This window comes from Megalobrama amblycephala, linkage group LG13 (genome assembly GCF_018812025.1).
Source record: "Megalobrama amblycephala isolate DHTTF-2021 linkage group LG13, ASM1881202v1, whole genome shotgun sequence".
NCBI lineage: Eukaryota > Metazoa > Chordata > Actinopteri > Cypriniformes > Xenocyprididae > Megalobrama > Megalobrama amblycephala.
This window is the reverse complement of record NC_063056.1, coordinates 33,747,647-33,762,074: the sequence shown is the minus strand read 5'-3', so window position 1 is coordinate 33,762,074 and position 14,428 is coordinate 33,747,647. Positions and strand designations below refer to the sequence as shown.

At 35.7% G+C, this 14,428-nt stretch overlaps 1 protein-coding gene across 5 annotated transcripts in view; it reads left to right on the top strand.

The window, feature by feature from the left end:
- The window catches only part of nek11 (NIMA-related kinase 11), an 84,144-nt gene that overhangs the window by 4,025 nt on the left and 65,691 nt on the right, over window positions 1–14,428 (top strand). For all 5 annotated transcript variants that reach the window (XM_048153572.1, XM_048153568.1, XM_048153569.1 and 2 more), the window contains exon 3: window positions 14,147–14,312. In XM_048153572.1, the coding sequence (XP_048009529.1) occupies window positions 14,147–14,312 (166 nt within the window). The remainder of the gene's footprint in view (window positions 1–14,146; window positions 14,313–14,428) is intronic.

Below are 14,428 nucleotides of genomic sequence, written 5' to 3'. Positions count from 1 at the left end.
TAATTTTATTAAAATAGTTTTGTGAAATTCACAATGAAATAAAACTGTCATATCGTTCCAAACCCATAACATTTTTTTTTCTTCCATAGAACTCAAAAGCAGCAATTTTAAAGTATTGCAACAGTCACTCTTTTCCATGCAATTACAATTAACGATGCAAAAGCACCATAAAAATATCACAGCTGTATTTCAAGTCTTCTGAAGTCATATGATAGTTTTGTGTGAGGAACAGACTGAAACTCAATTTGGAGCTGTATGGGCCATCTTAGAAACTGCCATTAAGATGAATGGGATTGCTAACGGATAGTTTCATCCATGTATTATAGACCTTGAACTGCAGAGCTCTGTCCTGTTCACACTATCTGGGTTTATTTTGCTGTTTAGACCAACTGATCACATATTATCCTTCACCTATTGATTTCTACAGTTTTTGGCCTGAGTTTATAATTAGATTCATAAACCCAAAACAAACTACCTGGAGGAGAGCCAGTTACAATGCTGTCTGTTCATTTGCTGCTTTTCAAGTCATCATGAAATCATGTTCTTATTTTTTGCAATATTGCAGTTTTTATTATAAATGATTTATCCATGCACATCATCATTTTTTTAATTCATGTGCCCTCATATAATCTTTAATCAAAATAACCTCTTCTCTTCTCTTCTCTTCTCTTCTCTTCTCTTCTCTTCTCTTCTCTTCTCTTCTCTTCTCTTCTCTTCTCTTCTCTTCTCTGACATGTTTCTCGAGGGCTGTACAACCTGTCACTCACATGAGATGAGATTGCAACAATAGCAAACCACAACGATCCAATCAATTCCCAATGGACACAATCAAGTCCTGTCCTACATTTTTTTTCTTGTTAGAGAAGCCATTTCTCTCAGATATATGTCACAATAAGCAAGAAAAGACTATTGCAACTTCCATTTCATAGTGACTTTAAAGGGATAGTTCACCCAAAAATGAAAATCTTGTCATACTCACCCTCAAGTCATTCCAGACCTGTATTTATTTCTTTGTTCTGCTGTACACAAAGGAAGATGTTTGGAAGAATGTTGTAACCAAGCAGATCTCGCCCCCCATTGAATACCATAGTAGGGGGAAAAAATGGCAGTCAATAGGGTGTGAGATCTGCTTGGTTACAAACATTCTTCCAAATATCTTCCTTTGTGTACAGCAGAACAAAGAAATATATACAGGTTTGGAAGAACTTGAGGGTGAGTATGACAAGATTTTCATTTTTGGGTGAATCTTTATCCCTTTAACTGTTCTCTCTGTCTATCACACTTGGCAACAGCCTCTCTGTGAAACCCATATCAAACAAGGAGGTGGAACTGGAAGCTAGAGAGATTCTGGTGAAAATGGAGGCCAATTAGGAACAGCTCCACACTTTAGCTGCCTTACAGGCAAGTGGCGTCATGCTACGGGTTACTGTTCCTTTAACCCTGAGCTTTCTGCTTGTTAGCCCATCGAAGCTGTTCGCCAGCTTCTGACCCATCACATGCCGAGTGTTGGCACCAAACCTGAATGACCACCACACCTCCTGTCCCTTTCTCTCTAGCACACTTATGCACCAGTTCTCCTTCCTTAGTCTTTTCTCAGCCTTAAAAAATCCTGCTGGGTATGTGTTTTGTTGTTATTGCCTCAGTGGCTCTTACAGTGCTATGGACTCCTTTGTTTCTTTGTGAGAGCCAAATGTCAGTGCTGGGCGCTGTGAACTGAGACTGCTGTACCCCTTTCCTCCAGCTGGTTTCTCACTGGGCTTTATTAGCCCAGACAAATGACTTCCTATTCTGGATTTGCCCCAAAAGTAGGGCTCACATCCTGTGGGTCCCTCAGCACATCTTTCCAAAAAGCCACTGCTTCATCATTTGCTTAAGCACTCTATTTGTTGCTTGGCTGGAATTTTTATAGGCAGTAGGGCTGGTATTTGATTTTGATTTGACCTAATTTGATTCGATATCGATTAACCGTAGCCTATCATGTACTGTACATTGCAAATTTCCTCAAAGAAAAAAAATATCCCATCTAATGCTGTAAACTAAACAGGGAACCTCAGTTGGTACATATAAAAGGTTAAATTTAACTGATTTGTAGGCTTTAAAGTGTGTTTAAAGTGTATGTGTTTATTTATATATATATATATATATATATATATACAGTATATATATATACAGTATATATATCAATCAGTGGCGTGCAGTGGTGTTCTGAAATGAGGCACATTTTTTTTTTATGAATCATTGTAAATTCATGTGCATTACTCTTAAAGTTGACACATCTTCCTTGTTAAATGAACATTACTTTACAGTACATCAAAAAAGAAAAAAAAGAAACCAAATACAATTCTATTTTGTAATTTTACATTAACAATGTAATGTTCTATTTATCAAAACCAAGTCAATCTCATCAAGCATTAAGTGTTTTAAGCATTTCTACATTCATTCCAAAATAATAACTAAAGGCATTAATAATTTAAACAATATATTTTATTTGTTTATTGCGGTTTTTCTTTTTTAATTTCTAACCTAGGATATTTTGGATCATCAGTCATGCTCCATTAACACCGTCTGTCACAGACACGAATTGTATTTTTAATTTCACCAAGCTGATTGCACTAAAAACCCCTGCAGTCATCATGCTTTCAGTCCATTTCAAGTTTGATTTTGACGTGACATAAAGCGATGATATCTAACTGGATGATCTGTTTACTTACTTTTCAATTAGTCTTCCGATTGACGCCATTATTTGTTCAGTCAAACTGACGCGCAGAACGCGCACGTCAACGAGAGGCGGGATTTATCGCACAAACCAATCATATCCAATCATAACCAATTACATCCAATCATAGCGCGATGGAGACATTGCCTCCTCTCACGTGACTTTCCCCCATTCATTCTCAATTACCCCCCACAAAACCCACCGCACGCCGGGTGTCTGATGATTTTATATGGTTTTCTATGAGAGGAAAGGGAGGCATGACTCCATAGACTGTAAAGCATGACTCCTCTGTGTAACTTTACCTACGGGTGTCGCTGTTGGGCAGTGTTCCTTAAGAAATACGCGTGACTTGCGCTCTTTTTAATGTCATAATTTGTAATATTTGTGTTGTTTTATGTGTAATATGGATTATTTTCTCATCCTATTTTTTTTGAGGAGGCACTGCCTCCCTTGCCTACTCGGAGGAAACGCCCCTGATATATATATATATATATATATATATATATATATATATATATATATATATATATATATATATAACATTTAAATGATGGCTGTCATAAAAAACATGATGGATTTATTCAAACATACATTAATTATTGAAAAACAGATAAATGATATAATGATAAAATGGTAAAAATACAATGGATATGCAAAATAGTGCATATATTTATCAAAATGCGCCTCTCAAGAGTGCATTAGGCCGTGTGTCCACCAGAGCGTTTTTTCCAGCTCCGAGCGTACTTTTTCAATTGTTTTCAATGGGAGCGCCGCGTTTTTTAAATGGCAGGAGCGTAACGAGGCGCTGAGCGTCTTTTTCACGCTCAAGCGCTGAGAGCTGGGTGTTTTTTACTGGTCGCCTCGAGTTGAAGAATGTTCAACTTTGAGTAAAATGCTGCGCTCATCACTGTCACTTTTTAGCCAGCCGTCCAATCAGAGTGGAGGAGGGGAGGGACAAATACAACTCCGACCAACTGATATTCCGTATCATAGCAACAAAGCGTCTCAATGGAAAAAAACGCTACGCTGCAGAAGCGCTCTCAAGCGCTCACAGACGGGCGTTTTAAGCAGAGCGCCTAGCGTTTTCAGCTGGCTAAAAACGCTTTGGTGGACACACAGCTTTATTGTAGTTTTTAGACATTGAATGGGTTTTCTGGGGTAAATGTTGCAATGTTACGTGACAAGCTGCCTTTCCGTGGTTGAAACACTGATTGAACACATGAGACATGATACCGATTTCAGTAAGTTGTACTGTATGTTTCAACATATCTTCTGATGTTCATGCTTATTTTGTGCTATAACTAGTAGTAAAGCGGAAGAGATGATCGGTTCATGTGGCCGCTGCCGCTTCGCTTGATCTGATACACCACATTAAAGAGTGCCAAAACGGTATTTATTGTTTGAATTTCGTAATAAAATTGACAGAATTTGAAAGCTGAGACATTATTTCAGATTAGAAGTAGCAAAGCACAGAGTTTATTGTGATTTATTGGATGGGAGGTGCTCTACAAAGCTTTGTTTGTTATTCAACTGAAAACAGCATTAACTGAAATATCAATTATTGGGATTTGAGAATCGATATCAGTTCTTCTAAATGAGTATGGATTAAAATCGAGAAATCAATATTTTAACCCAGCCCTAATAGGCAGATGATGATGTAAAGCTCTAGACACTGTATATTTTTGGGGGCCATGCTTCTTGCTTATTTGTGATTTGTAAATAATGTTGCCCTTTTTATCTACTTTTTATGTACAATATGAAGTCCCTCATAACACATTTTAAGACACATTTGTTTTACACTTGTCTTGGCATGTTTCATACCTCTGGTCTGTGTTTGCTTTCACACCTCATTTATCATTTAAAAATCACATAGAGACTTGCAATATACACAAGTCATTTGGACTACTTTTATGATGCTTATTTTGTCCTTTTTGGAGCATGAGAATGTAAATCACCATCTATTTTTTGCATGGTAAAAGATCAGCTCAGATATTTCTTTTTGTGTCAGAAGAAAGACAATAATAATATGGGGTTTCAATTATATGAACCATTTCTTTAAGATTTCAAATATATATTGAGTGTGACACAATCTGTGTTTTATCCAGATGGGGTGCCATTTTGAGAAGTGTGACCTTTACACAAACAACATCTTTATTAACAAAATGAATGTGAGCAGAGAAGAGCAGCCTGTCATCTGCTCTGGTGTTCATTAATAGTCTCACAAATGTGCCAAAAGTACCACTGTGGGTGCTAGGGATTTCCGAGTGGTGTTGTATTCTAAATAAATCCATATACTTATGGAACAAAGAAGATTATAATTGCAGGCTTGTCAATTAAACACCTTGTCCTGGTTGAGCTATCACAATTCATATTGGAATAATTAATCCTCATCAGTGTTATTTTAGTATTATTTTCTATAGGCTACTATTATAGCATTTATTAATATTTTTAATTAGCTTTGTTTTTTATATATTTAGTTTTCAATTTTTAGTTTTAGTTATGTGCTTTTAATATTTCTATATAGCTTTATTTGTTGTTTCAGTTTTAGTTTTAGTAATATTTAAGCTGGGAAAAGAACACAAAAGACCAGTATACAATACCTTTGATTGACAACAGATCGAAATTTGCTGACTGAAGTTGAAATCAGTCTAGGGTTCGTTTTTGCGAAAGCATTGTTAGCCTACTATGGTCACAAGTTCTGCCATTACCAACATAGTTCAATGATTTGGTGTTTCCTGAAAACAATAGTTCCACCTAACATTTGCAAACAGCATCACAAACTTGGAACTACAGCTCTCCAGCTGTGGTTAGAAGCATAGTTTCTTGTTAAATGACACGTGGACATGCTTTTGGACACAGTAAGCAAGCTAACATTCAGTACGTTCTATATCTTTCATTCTATTTAAGTATATACATTTTAATCTGTATATTTTAGCGTGCTAACAATCAGTGCACTTTTTGAAGATTGCGCTTGTGTGTAAAATGCGCAAGGGAACTTCGTATGAGGGAATCAGCAATGAATCATCAAATAAAGCAAAAATCAGTGAAGTAGTCATTAGGTGCCATGTTCATTACAGCATCATCTTAAAGGATTAGTCCACTTTTAAATAAACTTTTCCTGATAATTTACTCGCCCTCATGTCATCCAAGATGTTCATGTCTTTCTTTCTTCAGTCAAAAGCCAATTAAGGTTTTTGATGAAAACATTCCAGGATTATTCTCCATATAGTGGACTTCAATGGGCACCAAACAGTTGAATGTCAAAATTAGTTTCACTGCAGCTTCATCCCAGATGAGAAATAAGGGTCTTATCTAGTGAAACCATCGCTCATTTTCTGAAAAAAATTGAAAATTATATAAGTTTTAGCCATAAATGCTCATCTTGAACTAGCTCTCTTCTTCTTCTTCTTCTTCTTCTTCTTCTTCTTCTTCTCTATTAGAATTCCAGCAGTGTAGACACTGCTAAGTGTATTACTGCCCTCCACAGGTCAAAGTTTGAACTAATTGTTATATACTATTGAACTTGCATATTGCATATACAAATTAGTTCAAACCTTGACCTGTGGAGGGCAGTAATACACTTAGCAGTACACTGCCAGAATTCTAATAGAGGAGAAGAAGAAGAGAGCTAGTTCAAGATGAGCATTTATGGCTAAAACTTATATAATTGTCTTTTTTCTTTTTCAGAAAATGAGCAATGGTTTCACTAGATAAGACCCTTATTTCTCATCAAAATCGTGTGTAACAATTTGAAGCTGCAGTGAAACTAATTTTGACATTCAACTGTTTGGTGCCCATTGAAGTCCACTATATGGAGAAAAATCCTGGAATGTTTTCATCAAAAACCTTAATTTCTTTTCGACTGAAGAAAGAAAGACATGGACATCTTGGATGACATGGGGGTGAGTAAATTATCAGGAAAAGTTTATTTAAAAGTGGACTAATCCTTTAAGAGATCTCAAATAGATTACATAGCAGAAGTTATTACTCCTCACCTGCGAGTGATGTCATTAGTGACGAGACTGTCCTCCTCCAAAAAACGACCCCTATAGGTTGTTTTTTCAAGCACCTTATTATGACCTATATTTATGTTTTAAAGTCATGCGCCCTCTAGTTGCATAAAACAAAGGACAGTGTCATGTTATGTCTGTCGTCATGAAATGACGTATGACTGTCGTTACCAATCAAAATGTGTGTTCATTTAAATGCAATGTGTGGACTTTTAACATTTGTCTTATTTCCATTTAGCTACACCTAACCAAACCCTAAACCTTCCCTTAGTGATTTATTGTGCATATACGCTTTGAGCACATGAGTTCCCTGGGATCGAACCCACAATCGCATGATTGCATACTGTTGTATATTGCAATTCTCTACCAATTGAGCTACGCGAAACCCTAAATATGACGCAGATAATAGGGTTGCAAAAAAAATGCATTAAAATGAAAGTGTCCTATTGTCGATAGGGGCGCAACTTTAGTAAACGGTCCTAATGGGTCGTATTTCAGGGAAGTGACTAACAACCTATATGGCCGTATTGGTTGGAGGACATGTTGTTAGTGACAGTCCTATATTGTTGAACCAATGTCATTCAAATGACAGAGGTGCAACCATGTTACTACAGTTTTGGGAAAAATTTTATGTTCTCCAGTGATGCATGATACTTTGGTATTTAATCAGTGAGTTGGGAAACTCATGGGGAAACTCATCCCTGATTGGTGAACTATTCATTCAGAAGGTTTTGGGTATGGATGAATCAATTAAAGATCAGATTCAACTGAACAAGGAGTGTTTGTGATAACAGAATTTAATTTTTTGTTTTTTTGGCACTGTGGTTAAATTTGATATTAGTCAGATTTTGAATGGTGAAAACAAATTTGTTACCTCCTTTGTGACTGCTGATTAATCTCTTGACCCCTTGACACCTCATGTCCCATTGACACGAGTATTTCAATTTTAAATGAGCAATAGGTGTCTCATTACAATGTGGCAGTCACTTAAAACAAAACATTAGTGTAGTGGATCTTGATCTTTCTGAATATCATTATATTCTCCTCTCAGAGGTCAGAGGCGGCTAATATCACTCAAGGAGGGGAGCGTTTCTATCCATTTGGCCCTGCTAGCCCACTTTCAGCCTGTCAGACAAGATTCCCTGGAGACTTCTGGCAGCAGTGCTTATTTCTGCTCACCTCATGATCCAGCTCTCAGTTATGCAACCTCCCACTTGAGTCCAGGTCCGCCAAAAATCTCCCAATTTGTTTTCAAGTGCCCAGGCTCTCATATAGACTGGTCTCTTTCCACCTCTCTTCCTCCCTATCTTTCTCAGGCACTCTGTCCTTTCCTTGCACACCACTGCATGACAGATTTGGGTCTTATGGTCAATGGTGCTACATCTGTTTGATCCCAGACCTTTAAAATGGTTCATTCGCTGACCTTGTTCATGTATCATGGGAATTTTCTCTCAATTTATTTTTTACATTACACATCATGGTAATTGCAACAGTGCTATTTAAGGTTATCCGACCTTAACAACACCTATAAAAAGTAAAATATTTTGCCACATTTAGAGAGAGTTGCTCAGTTACTATGGTTGATGATAAACATAATCCATTGATATTGTAGCCAGGAATTTTCTAATATTTGTATAATGGTGTATGTGATAATCAAGGATGATGTAATTCTTTTTTGCAAAACATCATCACAGATAGGGTGACAGTTAAATTTAGGCCAAGGCTTTGGTTATATTAATTCAAAGGATATAGACTTTGAAAATGAGCAGGAGTCAGTCAACATTTATTTTATACTCAAACCTGTTTCCTCTGATCCAGGGTTGAAATATAATATGGAACCATGCAGGTTAAAATTGCAAAGGACTGTGGTTGGTTATTTGCTCAGCTTTCCTATATCCTTAAAATAGATCTTAAATTGCCTCTACGCCTCCAGAGAGAGACTAAGAAATGGGACATGAACGCGTGTTCAATTATTCACCACAGGAAATTTCAGTGATTGATGTTTTTTTATCGATGATATACCGTTTTCCTTCTGAAGAGGTCTAGCTGAGCTTTTCTTTACATTCTTCCACAGGTAAAATGCCTGGAATTTAAATAAACATGTATTGTGAAACAATATGATATGGTTAAAATTGAAATCACACATATATTTACATTCAGGCTAAATTAAATTGATTTCCTATTGCGCTTATAAGGCAACCTTAGCAGATTTGTATATTTGTAGAACAGGTTTATATGTCATTCTGTGTAACATTTTTCATACTTATATTACCCTATTAGAGAGAACAGACACTCTTTTAGGTACCTGTATTTATCTTCAGAGATAAATGTAATATTAAGATAGTATTATTTTTTCATCTCAAAGGAATTCAAATGACCCATATCTGTCATTGACACATTTTTATACTAGAAACTCTAATAAATTATGGAAGGGGTTCAATGCTGTATTACAGTCTTGGTAAGAAAAAAATTAATAGGCACATATCTGAAGGAACTATCTATCCGTCATTATCTAACAGACTAGAGAATATTATTTAGCTGATGTTTACAGTAGCAGGATGAGAGTCTGAGACTAAATGAATTTTCATGTATTATTCATTTACAATAGCAATAAGTAAAGAGAGGTCGTTTTCACTGCCACATGCTAAAAATGTTACTTTATTAAGCACATTTATTAAGTGCCATCTTAATGCAAGAAGATTAAATCCCTGACTTGTTTTCATCCTATAAACTATAGGTTGATGTTGATGATCAATTGTGAATAGTTTAGTTCATGCAGTAATTGACTGGATACTTTACTTGAAATTAAGTGAATAAACACAAACGTATTATCTTAGATGATGTGACAGCCTTATGGGTGGTGATAATATGTTTTGATCTCTTGTCATTATTTGGGTAAAAGCTTCTAATGTGAATCCATAATGCAGAGTGTAAACTACTTTCCACAACATCAGCTTAACGGTTCATTAAATTGGTCTTGCAACATAATGCATTATAAAGGTATGTTAGCTCTAATGAGACATGAGAGGACGTGGCCAGGACGAAATTAGATTTTCGAAATTAGACTGACCTGTCATACTTCAATGTAATGATTCTCTCCATTAAAGTGAGTCCTGTTAATGTGAGCTTCAGAATGGTGTGATCTAGTGTTTGTGCCATTAAAGTCATTGTTATTTGAGTTTTTACATCACTTCATCAAGTTTACCATACTAGACAAACTCCATAATTTATCATCTTTCTTTCATAGAACACAAAGCTCGTTCATAAGAGAAGTAGCAATGTCCAATTCTTGAATGAATCATTCTTTTGTTTCAGATCTTTTCAATGAATCATTTGACAAAGGTAGAGAGCCCCTAAAGGTGTTCAGAAGTGAAGAAAAATAGTTTTCAATGTGTTTACAAAAGTTTTGCTCACAAAACTTTTGCAAAACATTGGTGAGTGAACGCAAAACTGGTAATGGAAATAACAGGAAAGGGAGGATATTTTTTTTTAATATATATTTTTTTTAATTTGCAAATTTTCCCTTAAATTTCGCTAGATGACGTCATACTTGCAAGTCCACTGATCTATATTAATATAAATATAGATCAGTGGACGAGTCACGAAATCTAGATAAGGTTTGTCCAAGAGGTTGCTAGATTTGTCGCTAGGCTTTTGAAAAATGTCTCAAAAGGGTTGAGGAAGTCGCTAAATCTAGCAACAAAATCGCTAAATTGGCAGCACTGTACATCACTACACTATTGACAGTGAATTTTTTGTTTTTTGGCGTTGAATTCTCACCAAAATGTCGCTAATGTGACCCCACCTGTATAGCACACTAATCACATAGATGACTTTTATGAATCTTATGGTAATTTTGCTTCCTTTTTGGAGCTTAAAGGCTCCAGTGCCCACTCCTTATTATTGTATTCAAAAATATGACCAGCACAAAATAACTCAAGTCATATGAGTTTGGAACGACCTGAGCCGCCAGTGATAAAAGAATTTGAGCGACTCCATTAAGGAGTTGCTTTCTGCATCTTTAAAAACACATTAGCTATTAGGCCCGTGTCTCAGCTTCCAGGAAAACATGAAGAATGAGAGCAATCCAAGGCCAGCATTGAGCTGCTGAAGTGCACTTTACCTGTTCCCTTTGCTGTAATGATTTTCAAGTAGGAAGAGGAAAGAACAGAATTTAGAAGGAGAGAGAGGAGAGGTAAATGAGAGTTCTCCTTCAACGAGCCGAGAACCAATTTACAGCAAAACCAGGAGGCAGATGCAAGTGCGTTCATCTCTGTTGGTGGTATTTGATTAGCTTCCTTAAGGTCTGGAAATACGGTCATTAAAATATGATTTTAAATCCCTCCTTTGTGTTAAATGCTCATTTGCATTTTTCTTCTTGCTAAAAGCCGATGGGATTCAATTAGCCGCTCTGAGCATTCCCTATTTGTCCCTTTAACTTGAATTATGAAGTGCATAAAGTTTGATCGGCAGACGTGGCGATCATATTTTGCTGCCTACTGGAGGAAAAATGATTCTCCACAGAGTTTCTCTCCAATTATCATATAGATCATTCTTAGTTTTTAAAAATGGCTTATGATCACAAGTTCTGCATAATTCAAGACCATCAGTTTTTAGAATTTAATAATGGCATGATAATTTATGCTTATTGTTTTTATTCAGATGGATTTTCTCAGATTTTTAAATCAGTCTGGCTGTGGGTGTCGTTCATCTGAGATGCATCAGAGGATGGCTGATTCCTTCTTTCTACTCATAAGCCAAGGCAGCTTTCTATCAATTGGTGTCTCTCCCTTTATTTCATCACTAAAAGCAGAATAATTACAAAGAACCCTCATCATTTGTAAGCTAATGACAGACTAAATTTACAGTGTGGCCCTGGCTTCCCGATCCCTCCAAGCTTGAAAAGGTCAGGGAAAACAATCTGTTCTTCCCTAAATGACATTTTTTGTGGCCAGGCTACAGCTGGTAATTGAAGAACGTGACACTTATATAAACACAGTACATCTGAGCATTGGAGACAGGTTCTAGACAGTAGGAAATTGAAGAGAGACTGTGCAAAATTAAAGGCTAAACAGGCAATGAGATGAATAGTTTGATTTGGAGGGCTCTTGAGAGAAAAACCCACAGCCTATATCACTCTTTAACAACTTTGTTTTTATTTTCCCAGTTGGATTAGCTGTCAATCTAGTGCTTTCTGTCAAAGTAGAATGCTTGAAGAGAATATGCACATACAAAATGAATAATGTGAGGAATGATGAATGCGACTGACTGTGGTGGACATTCACATTGTTCAATTTGTGACTCCAGTTTTATTGCTGTTTCTGTCATTTGATAAAGTACACTGCCGGTCAAAAGAACAATTACATTTTTCTCTCCAAGGCTGCATTTATTTGATCAAAAATATAGTTAAAACAGTAATATTGTTAAGTTCACTTCACAGTTCACTTCTGAATGAAAATTTCCTGATAATTTACTAACCCCTTGTCATCCAAGATGTTCATGTCTTTCTTTCTTCAGTCGAAAAAAAATTACGTTTTTTGAGGAAAAAATTCCAGGATTTTTCTCCATATAGTCGTCCTCAGTGGGGCTAAATTGCTGTTTCAGTGCAGCTTCAAATGGCTCTATGCGATCCTAGATGAGGAATTAGGGTCTTGTCTAGCGAAAATATCAGTCATTTTCTAAAAAAAAAAATACAAATTTATATATTTTTTTAACCACAAATGCTTGTCTTGCACTAGCTCTGCGATCTGAACGCATGACGTAATCACTTTACATAGGTCATGCACAACGTAGGCGGAAGTACCGATCCAGTGTCTACAAAGCAAACGTGCAAAGATTAAGCCAAATGTCCTTTACAACAAAAAAAAGCTAAAATAATGATATCGGATGATTTTGAAGTTGGAGGAGAAAATTAGATTGAAGTTTTTCACCCTACTGCGGTACTTCCACCTACGTCATGCGTGACCTTTCCAACGTGATTACGTAATGCGTGGTGCGTCGCAGAGCTAGTGCAAGATAAGCATTTATGGTTAAAAAGTATATACTTTTTTTTTTTTTTTTTAATCACTAGACAAGACCCTTATTCCTGGCATGAGATCACGTAGAGACCTTTAAAGCAGCACTGAAACTCCATTTTGGACCTTCAACACGTTGAACCCTGTTGAAGTCCACTATATATGCAGAAGAATCCTGGAATGTTTTCCTCAAAAACCTTCATTTCTTTTTGACTAAAAAAAGAAAGACATGAACATCTTGGATCACATGGGGGTGAGTAAATTATCAGGAAAATTTCATTCAGAAGTGAACTAATCTTTAAAGGAACTGTTGGTAACATTTTACAATAAGGTTCATTAGTTAACATGAACTAATAGTGAACTGCTCTTCTTCAGCATTTTTTAATCTTTGTTAATGCTAATTACAACATTTACTACTAAATACAAGTTGTATTTGTTAACATTAGTTAAAGCACTGTAAAGTTACATGAACAGCTATATTTTTATTAAATAACATTAACAAGGATTAACAAATACAGTAAAAAATGTATTGCTCATGGTTAGTTAATGTTAGTTAATATATTAATTAATGTTAACAAATGAACAAGTGTTACTGAACCGTTTTCTATTTTAATATATTTCACAAAGTAATTTATTCCTGTGATGTCAAAGCTGAATTTTCAGCATCATTACTCCAGTCTTCAGTGTCACATGATCCTTCAGAAATCATTCTAATATGCTAATTTGGTGCTCAAGAAACATTTTTTTTATTATTATTAATGTTAATAACAGTTGTGTTGCTTAATATTTTGTAGAAACCGTGATACACTACCATTCAATAGTTTAGGGTAATTAAAAAAAACTGATTCAATTGATCAAAAGAAAAAGTATTTAGGAAAACACTTATAGTGACTTATAAAGACTTCATGTTACAAAAGATTTCTATTTAAAAAAAAAAAAAAAATGCTGTTCATTGAACTTTCTTACTTTTTTTATCAAATTATCCTGGACAAATGTGTCATGGTTTCCACAAAAATATTAAGCAACAAAAACCATGTTTTCAACAATGATAACAATAATAATAAGACCCATAATAATAACATTATTGAGCACCAATAATAATTAATAATATTTGAGCACCAATCAGCATATTAGAATGATTTCTGAAAGTTCTTGTGACACTGAAGACTGGAGTAATGGCTGCTGAAAATTCAGCTTTGCCATCATAGGAATAAATTACATTTTTAAATATAGTAATTTTAATTTTTGCTCTATCTATTTTGCAGACTTATTTCAGCGTGTATTGCATACAGTATTGAATTATATTGAAATTACAAGATTCTCTTACTGATGCTAAGACATTATAATTCAAATCAAGATATGTTCTTTCTATGATTTTACTCTTTTTACTGTGGTTTATTGTGCAGGAAGGTGCTGAAGGAGATTCCTGTTGGTGATCTGAAACCCAATGAGACGGTCCATGCCATTCAAGAGGCTCAGCTTCTCTCTCAGCTGAACCATCCTGCGATCCTTAAGTTCTACACCAGCTTCCTGGAGAGAGACGCCTTCTGCATCATCACTGAGTATTGTGAGGTAAACTGTCTTCTTGGAACAACAGGTTTGGTTTCCTTTGGTCTCTGGTAGTCATAATAGCCAGGTCTGATCAAGTCACTTGATCTGGTAATAGTAAACAATGTTGACCTGTTGTG